Source organism: Pagrus major, chromosome 3 (assembly GCF_040436345.1).
Source record: "Pagrus major chromosome 3, Pma_NU_1.0".
Lineage (NCBI taxonomy): Eukaryota > Metazoa > Chordata > Actinopteri > Spariformes > Sparidae > Pagrus > Pagrus major.
In genome coordinates this window covers 7,436,936-7,450,586 of record NC_133217.1, presented here as the reverse complement: position 1 = coordinate 7,450,586, position 13,651 = coordinate 7,436,936, and the positions used below count along the sequence as shown (strand labels likewise).

Here is a 13,651-nt window from a genome sequence, read left to right as displayed (position 1 = left end):
CTGTATGGGATCATGTGGGATCAGAGGAGGGATCGATAGTCAGGGAGATCGGTCACCAATTTCCCACCTCAAGACTGAGTAGCATTTCAGGGCAAATGCTGGTACAAGTAAGTCATGGATGAAAGCAGTAACGTTGTAGGGAGAAGCACATAAAGAGTAACGTCCATCTACTGAAAGAGAGGGGGCGAACCAATCACAAGACTCCGCTGATAACGTATGTGAATTAGCTTTCTCTACGTCTTCCAGTTCAGCATCCAACGCTCTTTTCATTTTCCTTTTTAACGCATCAAATGAGGGTTTTTGATTGAAATAGATCACAAATAAACATTAGTCTTCTCACGTCCTTTTGAATATTAAATAAATTACAACAACATTGGCACCAGACAAAAACAGCTCTTTGCGGAGCATTTCTTCTTTTTAACACATTTACAACTGTCTAACTGTATAAGTGGTATTTCCTCCATCTGCTGGACTGTCCCTTCCCCCATCTATTCCAGCATTGCCATTGCATGTATTAAAAATGTGCAACACAGAAATGTCCCTGAATCTAGCTGCATGTGTTAATAGTGAAAATCACTAGCCGTGCTTGAAAGACTATCCCAGTAATTTACTGGGAACTATGAGAGGCGGACGACACTTAGATATATTCCTGCAACACCATATGTCCAACAAAAATTTACATTTACAATGGCACGTACAACAAAAAAGTACAATTACTTTGTCTTTAGATTTAGTGATTATTATTTGGGAAATTGCATCTCCAGCTAGGGCTACAACTAAATGTAGCAGCAATATAAACTTTAAAGTTACAGAAGAAATGTGTTTTAAACTTCCCAAGATGGAAAGCTTTCCAATCAATGCTGATCGCTGTCATTCATAGGAATTGATAAGAAAATGTACAAATGGCAGATGATCAGATGTTTCACTTTCAGCCACACAGTTGTTTCTGGGACAGAGAAAAGAGGAGAGAGAGAGAGAGAGACAGAAAATTTGAGGTTCAGGCCTGGATTAGGAGACAGACTGCTCCATTTCCAGCACAGCTCAGGGAAAAGGAGCTCCTTAAATGAAAACACACACACACACACACACACACACACACACACACACACACACACACACACACACACACACACACACACACACACACACACACACACACACACACACACACACACACACAGGTATAATTTGAGTCCCAATTCCAAGTCGGGGAGAGGGATAAACCATAATATTCAGAGGAAAGCTTTGCCATGGCAACCAGCCTAGCCTGGAAACGGGGTCATGGTTTCCTTTGCAGAGCCTGAGATGCACTGAAGCAGAATGAGCATGTCTGCGAGAGAGTGTGTGTGTGGTTGAGTGTGTCAGTCCCTGTCAACACTGACATACTATGCAAGCAATGGAAGCTGCTGCTGATGGTCAGTTTGCAAGGCGCCCAATATCTCTGGGCTTCTATGGTATGTGTGTGTGTGTGTGTGTGTGTGTGTGTTTGTATTCACACAAGCACATTTTCAGACTGCACCAAGTAACTTTAAGTAAGCGGTGAGCAATGCGCCAGCGGCAAGGACATGCTTTACTTTCTAATACACAAACTTCAGAAACGACCTTCGTTCCTTAAAGGATGTACACAGACAATTAATAATCAATTAATGTCACTTTAAATAATGTTAATGATCGATGTTTTGTGTTGGTTCTGTTTTATTGTGTTCTGTCTGCATCGCAGGTCTTTATCTTGTCCAGGAGTTTAAGTCACACATGTTTGAAGCTGTGATACAATGTCTTTTTTTATTATTATTTATTCATTTAAGATGTGTAGGTCTTTATGTGTCCAGTGGAGATCTGATATTTCTAGGGTAAAACTAGGCTATATGTCAGTCTAGAGTAAAGGATTCGTGCTCTTCACAAAAAGGGCTACAACTTACTTATTTTAATTGTCAATTCCTCTATTATTTTGTCGATTAATCGATTGATTACATTGATTACAAGTAATCTGTTAATTGATGAACCATTTCACAAATTAAACATTTAGTTTGCCAGGTACTTGGCGAAATCTGGAGATGTGAAAAAATAAAACAGCTCTTGCTCGTTCTGCTATTAGGTGCATAATTTTTTTTGAAATCTTTATTTTATTATATTATGTTTTTCTCTATGTGTGTAAGCTGAAGATATTTTTCTTATTCATTTGAGATGTTTTAAAAGGACATGAAAATAAAAAGCAGCTATTATTAGACAGCGGGCTCAAAAATTATACCATTTATTTAGTATATACTAAACTGCTCACTAGATGACATTAAGCAGCATTCTTAGAGGAGAAAGAAGAGACAAGCAGGCTGGGCCATAATGGACCTTATCTTAACAATGGTTATTTGTTCATAATCAACAATCAGTTGTCAATAATGGATGTTATTAACAGAAGTAACAGAGGGAAAAAGGAAGAGAAAATGAGAAAATGAGAGGCTACAGTGTTTTCAAAACCAAACGAAATACAAAAAAATGTACATGAATCCCAACAGAATGAGCATTCAGCTGGCTTGTTAAAGTGCATACTGTGCCATGTAACCATGACTGATATCCTGAGTTCAAGTCAGGCCTCAGGCTGCACGTCATAACTGCAAACATCTCTCCCAGATATGTCTCCTCTCTTTCATATGAATTTACAGAGGAAACAAGAAAAAAAAAAATCACAACAAACAATGGATCGCTAGGGTACACACCTGCTCTTGCACATGTACTATATTAGTACACACACACATAAGCGCAGTGATGGAAACATTTTAGGACACCCCAGTTTTGCCTCCTACACTCAAATGCAGATTGAGCCTATATCTGAGCCAGAGCGTTTGGGGTAAAAGTGCTCCTCTGAGTTTAAGCTGATTTAGATCTAAAAGCATATGCTGACAAGCCTTTGTCTGAGTGCCAGCATCCAAGGCCAGATCAGATTAAACACACACTTACCATTGCCATCATCATCTCCAACCGTCATGGTTACAGTGTTACTGGATAGAAACTTCCTTGTTAGATCTTAAAAGGATGCTCCTTCACAGTATTTTGCTTGCGGTGCTAAATCGAAGTCATATAGTTCCAACATAAACTTCCTGTTGTCTCTGTCCGTATTTGCTCCCCTCCCTCTGTTCTCTCCTTTGTTTTCTCCTCTATCTCCTTTCCTCTCTCGTTTGTTCAGTCCCTCTCTGTCTCTGTCATTATGAATCAGGGAGAGGCAGTGATAGGCACCGCGCTGTGACTCGCCTACTGCGAGAGATCTCTGTCAGCTTCCTCCCCTCAATCCTTTGCCCTCCCTGCTTACCTCTCTCTCTCCCTCCCTCCCCTTTTCTCTCAGCAACAGCTGCCTTAAACCCTTTAGAGCAAACTCAAAGTGCTGGCCTAAAAGAGATGTGGGGCAAGGGCAAGCAAGAACGAATTTGCGTGTGTGTACGTGTGTTTTAGCCAGTGTTGTGTGTTTGCATCCTGTAATCACAGGTTGATTTTTTTGTAGGTTCTTGAACTGTTTAGGAAAAAAGAACAGCTCATGCTCATCGCGCTCAGTCTATGGCCTTCCATGACCCGTTTGGTCGATTTTCTCGCCAAAAATAGAAAATGACTGTGAGCCTCGGGCTGACCAATGTTACTTGTCGAGTGCCAAACATGAAATCAGAAGGCAAAAACAAGCTGGGGAACAGATTCTAACATTATTCGTTGAGTCAACAGAAATAGACCTTTTTGCTCATTGATTAAACAATTCAGTCATTGATCAAGCAAAAATGTCAAACATTTGTTGGTTCCAGCTTCGTAATTGTGAGGATTTGTTGCTTTTTTTTTTGTCATTCGTGAGAGTTAATGATGAGTTTTTTGGCTTTTTGGACTGCTGGTTGGACAAAAGAAGCAATTTGAAGCTGATACTTTAGGTAATTGTGCTGAGCCTTTTTCACTTTTTTGGTCATTTTTGGTTCAACGATTAATTAAATCATCATGATCATGAAAATAGTTGGCAAGTCTATCAATAATTAAAATTATAGTTAGTTGATTCAAATTTGCTTTGTATATGAAATAGGGTGAAGTCAGTTTAGTATTTCATGGAGAAAACACAAACCAGAAGCTGAAACCATTAGTTGATTAACAGACAGCGTTTTTGATTAGTTGCACCCCTTTAGTACACTACAGGGGTGCAACTAATCAATATTTTCATCATTGACTGATATTTGGATCTTTGTCCGACCAACCAAATTAAGTTTACTGTCACATAACAGGAGAGAATGACAATTTTGCAATGTTTTGCATTAAAACTTATTAATTCATCATCAAAATAGTTTAATGTTGTTGACCAACTAATTAATTATTTCTGCTCTCAAACTTTATAGCTTTTATTACTGTTCATTGCTGTTGGTTGGTCGCAGGATGTAAAGAGGAAACTGTGTTGGATGCATTTTTCAACAATCAAAAAAAAATCATCTGCAGATTGATCAAATAATGAAAGAAATCATCAGTTGCAGCTCTACTTGGCAGCAATGGGTATACACCAGTGATTCACTGCTGTGTGATTTTGAGCAGGCGCCTCTGGCATGACAAGTCACAGTAGCTGAGAAATACGAAAGAAAGCAGCTTAAGTACACTTAGGGTGCCAGCCAAGGCCAAACAGTGAGGCATGCTGCCAAAGTTCACCCTGGTGAGCATCTGTAGTTACTTTCACTGCACGTTTACTCAGGGGGTTTGGATACGAGTTCAGCACATATGGTCTGACTGTGAGAAGTTTTTAAAGGAGCGGTTTAGGGAGGAAGTGGTTGATACATAAAAGTAATTAAAACAACGATACAAATTACTTTGACTGGTTTACTAGGATCTCAATGCTGCTGTAATTGAACTGTTACAGTTCAACTAGTAAGTCAATGCTTTCTAAGCAGTTTCACGCAGACAGTGATGGTTGTCTTAACCTGCAGGTAAAGTGTAGGGTTTACAGTGTTCCAGTAAAGGATGACTGTAAACTGTAAATAAAGAGTAAGAACCACTAAGTCCATCTTAATAACAAAAACAAAGTGCAAGACAGAAGACAACAACACAGTTAAAAAAGAAAGATCACATCATCATGTGATAACAACAACAACTACACAATCATGGACCCAAAAAAAAACTTTGCTCCAGCAACCTCGAGAGGTGGGAGTTAGAAGCAACACTCCCTCCGTCCCTCTGCTGCCACCAGAGACAGCATCATAGCAACTACACCCACAACACGCCCTGAGCTCATCTTTATGTCTCTCCCTATGTCCCTCTCTCCAAGTAAACAGACTGCAACAGCCAACCAGGCACCGACCGCTGCTGTCGCTCTTAGACAGATAGATACAGTGACAGGGCAGCCTAAAGGTACAAAGCGCCAATGACAGTCTCTGCAAGACACCAACAACAGGCCGAACTGCTGAGAGCACAAACTCAGTTTAAAACCAACAAGTTAAGAATTAATTTGACCAAAGGATGGGATATATTTGTGTCAGCACATATTCATGCTTTTTAAAGTATACTATCCATTGGTATTCAGACTTTTAACTGATTCTGTGCTTCTTATTTCTCAATTATCAATAATAACACAAAAAATGTGATCAACTTCCAGGAAAGGATTCAAAAAGAGACTTAGAAAGAAAAAGTCATCATCTCAAGGGATATATGATATGGATTTTTTTGCTGTGTTTGTGAATTCAATGCAATTTGGCTTTATATTAACTGGCTAAAAATTTCACCAATAAATTGCAGATAATACAAATTTGCCGATTTCGGGCTGATCATCTATTGGTCCGATATGTATTGTGTGTTAGTAATTATCTTTGACTTGAACAAAGATCTCCAATCACACAATTTTACTGTCACTGAATAAATTAACTGATGATAAATGAACGTAGCATCCTCTCAGTGACTGTAAGTGACATGATATTCATTAAAAATAGGGATGCACTGTTTCAACAGTTTCTCCTCATACAAAATCCAACACCTGAACTCTGTATTCACTCGTATCAAATCCGAATGTGACACCTGTTCACCTACTGCAACTGGACTTAGTTCTATTGTTACCACAATAGGTCAGGGATTGCTATGGCACTGACAAGTCAAAGCCTGCCGTGACTGAATGCAACTGGTAATGGAAAGATAAAATTTTATGACACTGAAAGAATCTAGATCAGTCACATTATCCCCGGCCCTAAATCCTCTTGCTATGGTCAGTATCAGCGCTGATTAGCACCCTGCAAAACAGTTCATTTGTTGTCGGACACTGCACAATGGAAGCCAACAGCTTCTCCTGCCAGCTACCAATCGAGACCGCTTTGTGGATCAATATTCAGTAAAGACTTTTCTCTCAAACACTTAATAACCATCGAGTCTGAAAAATGCAATTCCAATACATATGATAGAAGGAAAACTGAACAGTTTCTATTCTTACATAGGTGTCAGTAAACAGTAAGAGATGTCACAGTCTGAGAAGTGAAAACAACAAAGTGAAACAGTGCTGTAAGGGGTGTCATCAGTACCACTATAACTTTCCATAGTCAAACAGCACTGACTGAGCCTGCGGCTCCCGGAGAGCCACAGCACAATCTTCTATTGAACAGCACTCAGTAGCAACAGCCTTCAGCTCAGACACACAGTCAGTCACACACAGTCAGTCACACACACACACACACACTCAGTCACACACACACACACACACACACACACACACACACACACACACACACACACACACACACACACACACACACACACACACACACACACACACACACACACACACACACACACACACACTGATTAAACCATTAATCCTGTTAGGTCCTCTTACGGGAGCTCATGGCAACAAACTAACACAACCACAAGAGCACATGCAGATACAGACATGCACAAGCACCCGCAAACACACACACACGCGCACAGCCATGCACACTTTTCAAATACACACCCAATGTCCGACAACAGTATAATCATCTTGACAACATGACCAAACTTGGTGGCTCTCGGAGGCCACAACAACTGAGGCAAAATCAATGAGAAGAGGCACACTGACCGTGACTCGGGCTGAGAGCCATGTTGCCTGAATTCAAGGCTTCATCAAAACGAGCGAATAACGTCTGTAACCTGGAAAAGAGAGAGAGAAGACGAAAGGTTAGAGCAAAACAGACAAACGCATCAAAGCTAATGAACCAACTAGAATTGGATGCATCCAAATGACAGTGAATCATCTTTAATGACGGGGTCATGACAAAGAAAATGCACACACACAGATGGACGCACACTCACACACAGCCCACAGATTTGACCTAGAGACATGCAAGGTGCTCTGAATTCCAAGTGAAAGTATCAGCAGCAACATGTGGACAGTCTGCCCAACTGCCTGCCTGTCTGCCTGTCGATGGGTGGGTGTGTCGATTATGCCAGTCACACTCATGAAGCTGCAGCAGCAAGACAACCAGAGTCCTCCTGACATCCTGCTCAACACCAAACACACTAACACACACACAACCTCAAGCCAGATGTGCTCAGTCATGTGATGTACAGGTGACACTGTCGGCTTGTTCATAATTCAGAGATTTGTCCCAATTAGAGACATGTGAAGGCAAAATTACACCTTTGCAGGAATAATCAAAACACCCCCTGCACACAGAGCAGTGTTGATACACATTGATTACACATGACTGGTATGAGGGTAACACAGCAAAGACCTACACTGACCCACATCCAGTAACATGCCCTGATTTCTCCTTGCAAAAAGGTTAGCCACAACAATTAGAGTCATACACACCGTCCTCAATCTGTCTATCTCTCTGTCTGTCTTTTGATATCCACAACTATCAGACAGCGTAGCAGCTCCTGAAGATCAGTGTTGCAACGGGCACCTCAGCCATGCAGCGTTTTCACGTGGTTCTCTTCCTTTCATTAGCATTTTAATTTGCCCATTCTATTCAGAAACAGCCCAGCCTTTAGTCCTCGATGCTCGTCTGCCTCAGTGTTTCCCAGTGGGCTGATTAAAAGGTTGCTGCGTTGCTGCGCAACGTTGCATTAGCTCCCATGCTAGTGACACACTCCGGTCCTCGGCTTCCCTCAGCTCTTTGTATCCAACATGGTGCAGTGGCTCCGAGAGGAAGGGAGGGAGGAAGACAGGAGGACGGAGAGAGGGAGGGGGTGAGAGAGAGGGAGAAGGAGCCAAACAGCGAGAGACCAAAGCATGCTACGGGCATACAACAAAGCACCACCTACTGTCGCACACATGTACTGTATGCTAAGCGCACACACCCACCCAATGAGAGATCTTCACCATGGTACAAAGAGTTAAATCTCAGGCATGGTCTGCTGTGTGTGTGTGTGTGTGTGTGTGTGAAAGAGAGACAGAGACAAGTGGGCGAGTTTGTGTGACAGGCAGCGAAGAGATTCAGTTACCCTTTACATAACCTCCCTCCCATACCCAGACGCACACACACACACTCGTCAGAGGGGGAGGGGCTGTACAGCTAGCGGCAGACAGAAAGCAAGGCTGCTCCTCCCCCCTCTACGTCTCTCCGTCTCACCCCACTTGCCTACATTCTATCTCTTCTATTCCTCTTTTTAAACTCCCACCTCCCTCTTCATCTATCTTAATTCCAGGATCTCTTCTTGTCACTGCGCTCTCAATTTGTGGCGGACACAGATTGACTGTCCTTGAACAAGGGTCACCCCAAGTCCAGCAGAGATGACTCACAACTTTCAGTCCATTTCCTCTGTCAACACAAAATGTGGGCATGAGGGCGGCCCACTGAATGCTCATTCAAACAGCGTTTGACCTACTGATAGAAGACAGTCATGGGTTAATCCTTTGTTGTTACTGTCGACAGAGACTCAAGTCTGCAACAGCACATCCATTCACATCGGTGCTAGACCATCTGTGTCACAGACACACACAGAAAATCCAGGTAGTGTCTGACCTGCACTGAACACAGAACAGGATGAGCTGGGTCAAACAGCCCAGTCAGACTGTGTGACAGCCAAAACAGGTTTAAGCCATGTCTCCGTGGGTCTGAAAGGGGTCGTCAGGTTCACTGTGAAATAAGTGACATCATCTGAGACTGGCTAACATACCCTGACCAGAACTGAACTGACCTAAATTGAAGACAATTTCCAATCCTGATCTGAATATTTTGGGATGTCTTCAGGGAGGTAGCCAATTTTGGGTGATAGCATTCCTCATCATTCAACTGACACAGCCTGTAAACTACATATTTTGACCTTCATTACAAGGCTGTGAAATTCATAAGCCTCTGCCTTAAGAGACAACAACCTGTACAACTCATAGGTACAACTCTCACTGGGAATCTACATTTAAAGCGAGACATACTCAAGCGTTCTATCAGTTCAATCCGCAGTTTCTGACCTCTGTTTTTTCCGTCTCCATCATCAGAACCAGCTGTCAGTATGTCGGCAGCAGCTCCTGAGAAACTGAAAGGACAGCGGCTGACTAAACCGTTTTCACCAAGCTGAGTGACTGATATAGGTTCCACAAGAAGCAACTGGCATGGGTTTAATTTATTGGTGAGTCAGATAGTGATGTCTGCCTTGATCAATTACTACAGATATCATAAACAAGTTCAGGACATATAAACAGCAGGAGATTTGGTGAATTGAAAGGCTATCTGTGAAGTCTTTTCTATGTGGACTGGCCTTCAGATTGTACTGACCTGCATGAAAAATGTAATTGTTCTGATTAGTCACCACCTCTAGGCCTATTCCCAATTGTTTGGGTTAGTAATGTAAACAACTTTTCATATAAACGAGACAAACACATTCTGTGTGCGATTTAATCCTGTGGGCTTCAGGCTCTTTCAAATTAAAAGGGGTAAGAAAAGATATATCAATATAGCAGGTGCTACAAGCTGCTGTAATCCAGACATGTCAAGGTTTTCATACAAGCCAACTTTGTGTTCAGAAACATGAGTCTTGGATGTCCTCTGGTAATCTTCTCACTTTTAACCCTTTCTATCTTTTATTCTCAGCCTTCTTCACCCCTTCTCTCTCCCCTTTATCTGATGCTAGCTCTGCAGAGTTGATATGTGATCTGGTCAGCAGACCCTGGCCGCAGCCCTGCATTCCATGCAGCAACCATATACTAACACAAACACACTCTGACGCACTCACATACACAACATCCTCCTAGCCTTCATACCAGCTCTTCAATATTATCAGTATGTATAGTAACAAGACAGGTATGCCACATTTATTCTAATCACAATTCATTAAAAAACATAATTGCAGAAGAAGAAGAAGCATTGGTTTCAGACCTAAATCACTGCATCAGTCAAACCTCTTCATATAACCTAAAGCAGACACACACACACACACACATCAGTGTGCATAAATCCCACATACACAGACTGCGTGTTTATACTGGAGACAAACAGGCTTAATATGCGCAACACATGACACATGGCTACAGCCAGCATTCACAGACGCAGGACTCATACTGAGCAGTCAGCACACAACACTGGCTGCTGCTCAGCTCTCACACATGGGAGAAAGAGTGAAGGGGGAAGAGGAGGAGAGAGGGGGGTCACAGTGTGCTTAGAATAACCCTCGACCCAGCACATGTAACCAGGACGACCAAAGAAGGACGAAACCACTCAATGGACACAAACACACACTTTCTCCAATTTTTCCCCAACTCTGTTACTGCACCCAAACGCCTTTGTACCCCATCTGCCCCCCCTCCCACCCTCCTCCCCCGGTCAGTCAGTCAGTATTGTGCTCTGGATGAAAGTGCCTCTGTGTGTGCGAAGGGCAGAGTGGTGCATGGTGTGGCCTGGGACAGACATAGTGCCAAGGCCACGGGACCCTCCACACAACTCATGCCTGCACTGCAGCGTAGGCGCACACACGCATGCACAAGGGCCGTCAATGAAAATTTTAAATTTGATTTTAGAATTAAATTGTAAAAATAAACAGAATTTGGATTATTAAATTAAATATTATATTGTGAAAACAGCAGCACTACTACGGCGCTGCACTGAATGTGCAGCATGACGGACAGGAGTGACACAACATAACTTTCATTGATTTGAAAATAAAATGTAGGTCAAGCTGAAATGAGTGCATAATTCAATACAGCCGTATCGTAATAATGGCAGACAGTTCACAACTCGGCCACAAAGCAATTTGCACTCCAAGAAATACTTTAAGATTCAGAAGCTATGTAAGCCAAAGTTAGCAAATTTAGGCTAATGAATAATGTATCAATAAGAATCGATCATTTGCACTTGCTTCGACAGACAAGGCCTTCTGAGTTCTCAGTAAAGCACCAACCATAGCACAGAGAGACAGACAGAGCGGTATGCAGTTATTAAATGAAGTTTTACGGTATAGGCAGTAGGCAATTTGAAGCAAAATGACCAAAACACGCCCCCCTTGTTAACCTGCCATCCCTCTCAATCCCGCGAGATCACCGATAAGCGACCACTGTCCAGGTCTAGAACCAGATGCTATCCTGTCTGGACACAAACTATAACATGAAAATTAATATGAAAATTATTACATTTTGACAGAGCATTTAGATTTAAACCATCGCAGTTTTTCTAGCCCTTATGGGACTAGCGGTCCAGGAAACTCACAGACCAATTGCATGTGCTGTTAATCACTCACGTGGTGTTACTCAGCCAATCTTTTGAAAAGACATGTTTCCGTTTAATAAATATACGCATCTTAGTAGCTACTTCTCTTATTGTATTGTTTTCCCATTTAATGGACATTATCCAAAATTTTGCATTCGCGCACACAGACAGTCACACACACACAAAAAGAGAAATATTAGCAGTGCTCACAGAGGGATGATATCTAACACATAGGAAATAACTCACCTCGCAGCAGGCAGTCCCCTTTTACTCAGGTCTGCTCTGACTCTCTCTCCAACGTGACGATAAACATCCACCAGTGTTGTTATAGAGGCCTCACGTACCTACAGAGAGCAGACATTAAACAATTTAACACACAAATGCTCCCACACTATACTTGCACTATATACCATGTACAGCTGGTGTGTATGTGTGTGTGTGTGTGTGTGTTCAGGACTTTTTTTAATAACACCATACAATCTTTCTCCACTGTCTTGGATTACACAGACTCTGCATACATAAACACATTAAAAAATATACCCTTAAGGGCCCATCGTCATCCCCCTAATGGCAGACATCTGATTTGCCAGTTATTTTGTGAGCACTGTTGTGATTGGCTAATGGAATGCTGTTAAAGGGATTTTCTGCAACTGAGGGTGGGCGGGACCGGTGAGGATGTTGATTGGCCGGGACAGCATGTGGGTAGATAATCATTGGATGGACGAGAGGAGCAGATTTCAGCTTTGGGGTGCAACTCCACAGGATGTTAAACTAACCTCTCTATCCCTGCCTCTCTCCCACTCACACACACACACACACACACATCCAGCTAGTACGGTTGTGTGTGTTAATGGTCGGGTGCTGGTGTTCATGATTCAGCAGTGAGGCTGGGTGGGGGACTCTACAGAGCCCATCTCCTCACTAATAACAGTAATAATCACAGAGCTGCCATAAGATGCCTGCCAGCACACTCTGAATGCTGAGAGCTGAACCACAGGCTTAGCTAGACTGATACAAGGAAGACCTGAAGTGACCTCACCCACTCACACATGTAATCACACACAGATATGACAGTTAAAAACACAGACGCAGACATGACGTTCATGTATTATATTGTTAAGCTATTTGTCTCTTACCTGTGGGTTCTGGTCTCCAGTCAGAGAGCAGAGATGAGGGACTAGTTTGCTGAGGCTCAGTGGCTGGGCTCCATACCTGAAAGAGAGCCACAAGAAGACAAGGAAATGAGAGGGGAGTGATATTTATTCATGCCAATGTAAAGCTTTGCCCTTTCATTCATATCACATTTTTACGAATGAGGAAAACACTTCTATTACCAGGAGGAAGGCTGATTTTTTGAAAGCCTGGTTTAAATTATGGATAGGATCTATGAACCCCAGGATAAATATAACCTATTTGGGAAAAAAAGACGAGATGAAGATTGTGCTTCATTCATAATAAACAAATCAATTCAAAGTAGCCGAGAGAGCGCAACACAACTGCCAACTGAAAAACACAAGCAAATGAGGAACACACCTCAACCACTTGACAATTGGGCTGCAGCATAAGATTATGTTTATTCTTGATTAATCTGTTGATTGTTTTCTCTATTAATCTATTAGCTGTTTGGTCTATAAAATGTCAGAAAACGGTGAAAAATGTTGATAAACATTCCCCAAAGCTCAAAATGACATCCTAAAACATTATATTTAGTTTGAAAAATATATGATATGAATGAAATGAATTTGGTTATATCATTTTACAACCTCAGTGACAAACATAGTTTTTTTTTTTAAATCACACAAAAAACTGCTGTTGTGTTGTTTACGACCTGCAACGTTTCTGTATTTGCGGTGCATATCTTTATACGGCATGTGTGGTAAAACGTCTCAACTTACTAGTGCTTCATTTACATGCTGAATTTGGACCTAACTTCAACATAATATGTGCTGTCAAAGTAACAACGGCAGCTTCTTCATGTCCTTCAACCATTTACACAAATGTTCTTAAAATGAACTGCATTGAGTTTCCTTGGACACTGTCATATCTACAGC

At 41.9% G+C, this 13,651-nt stretch overlaps 1 protein-coding gene across 1 annotated transcript in view; it reads right to left on the bottom strand.

Moving 5' to 3' along the window:
- Positions 1-13,651, bottom strand: part of clasp2 (cytoplasmic linker associated protein 2) — a 63,854-nt gene that overhangs the window by 36,553 nt on the left and 13,650 nt on the right. Inside the window, exons 5-7 of the mRNA XM_073463499.1 lie at positions 12,737-12,812; positions 11,847-11,944; positions 7,037-7,107 (exon numbers count right to left, since the gene is read on the bottom strand). Of these exons, the coding sequence (XP_073319600.1) occupies positions 7,037-7,107; positions 11,847-11,944; positions 12,737-12,812 (245 nt within the window). The remainder of the gene's footprint in view (positions 1-7,036; positions 7,108-11,846; positions 11,945-12,736; positions 12,813-13,651) is intronic.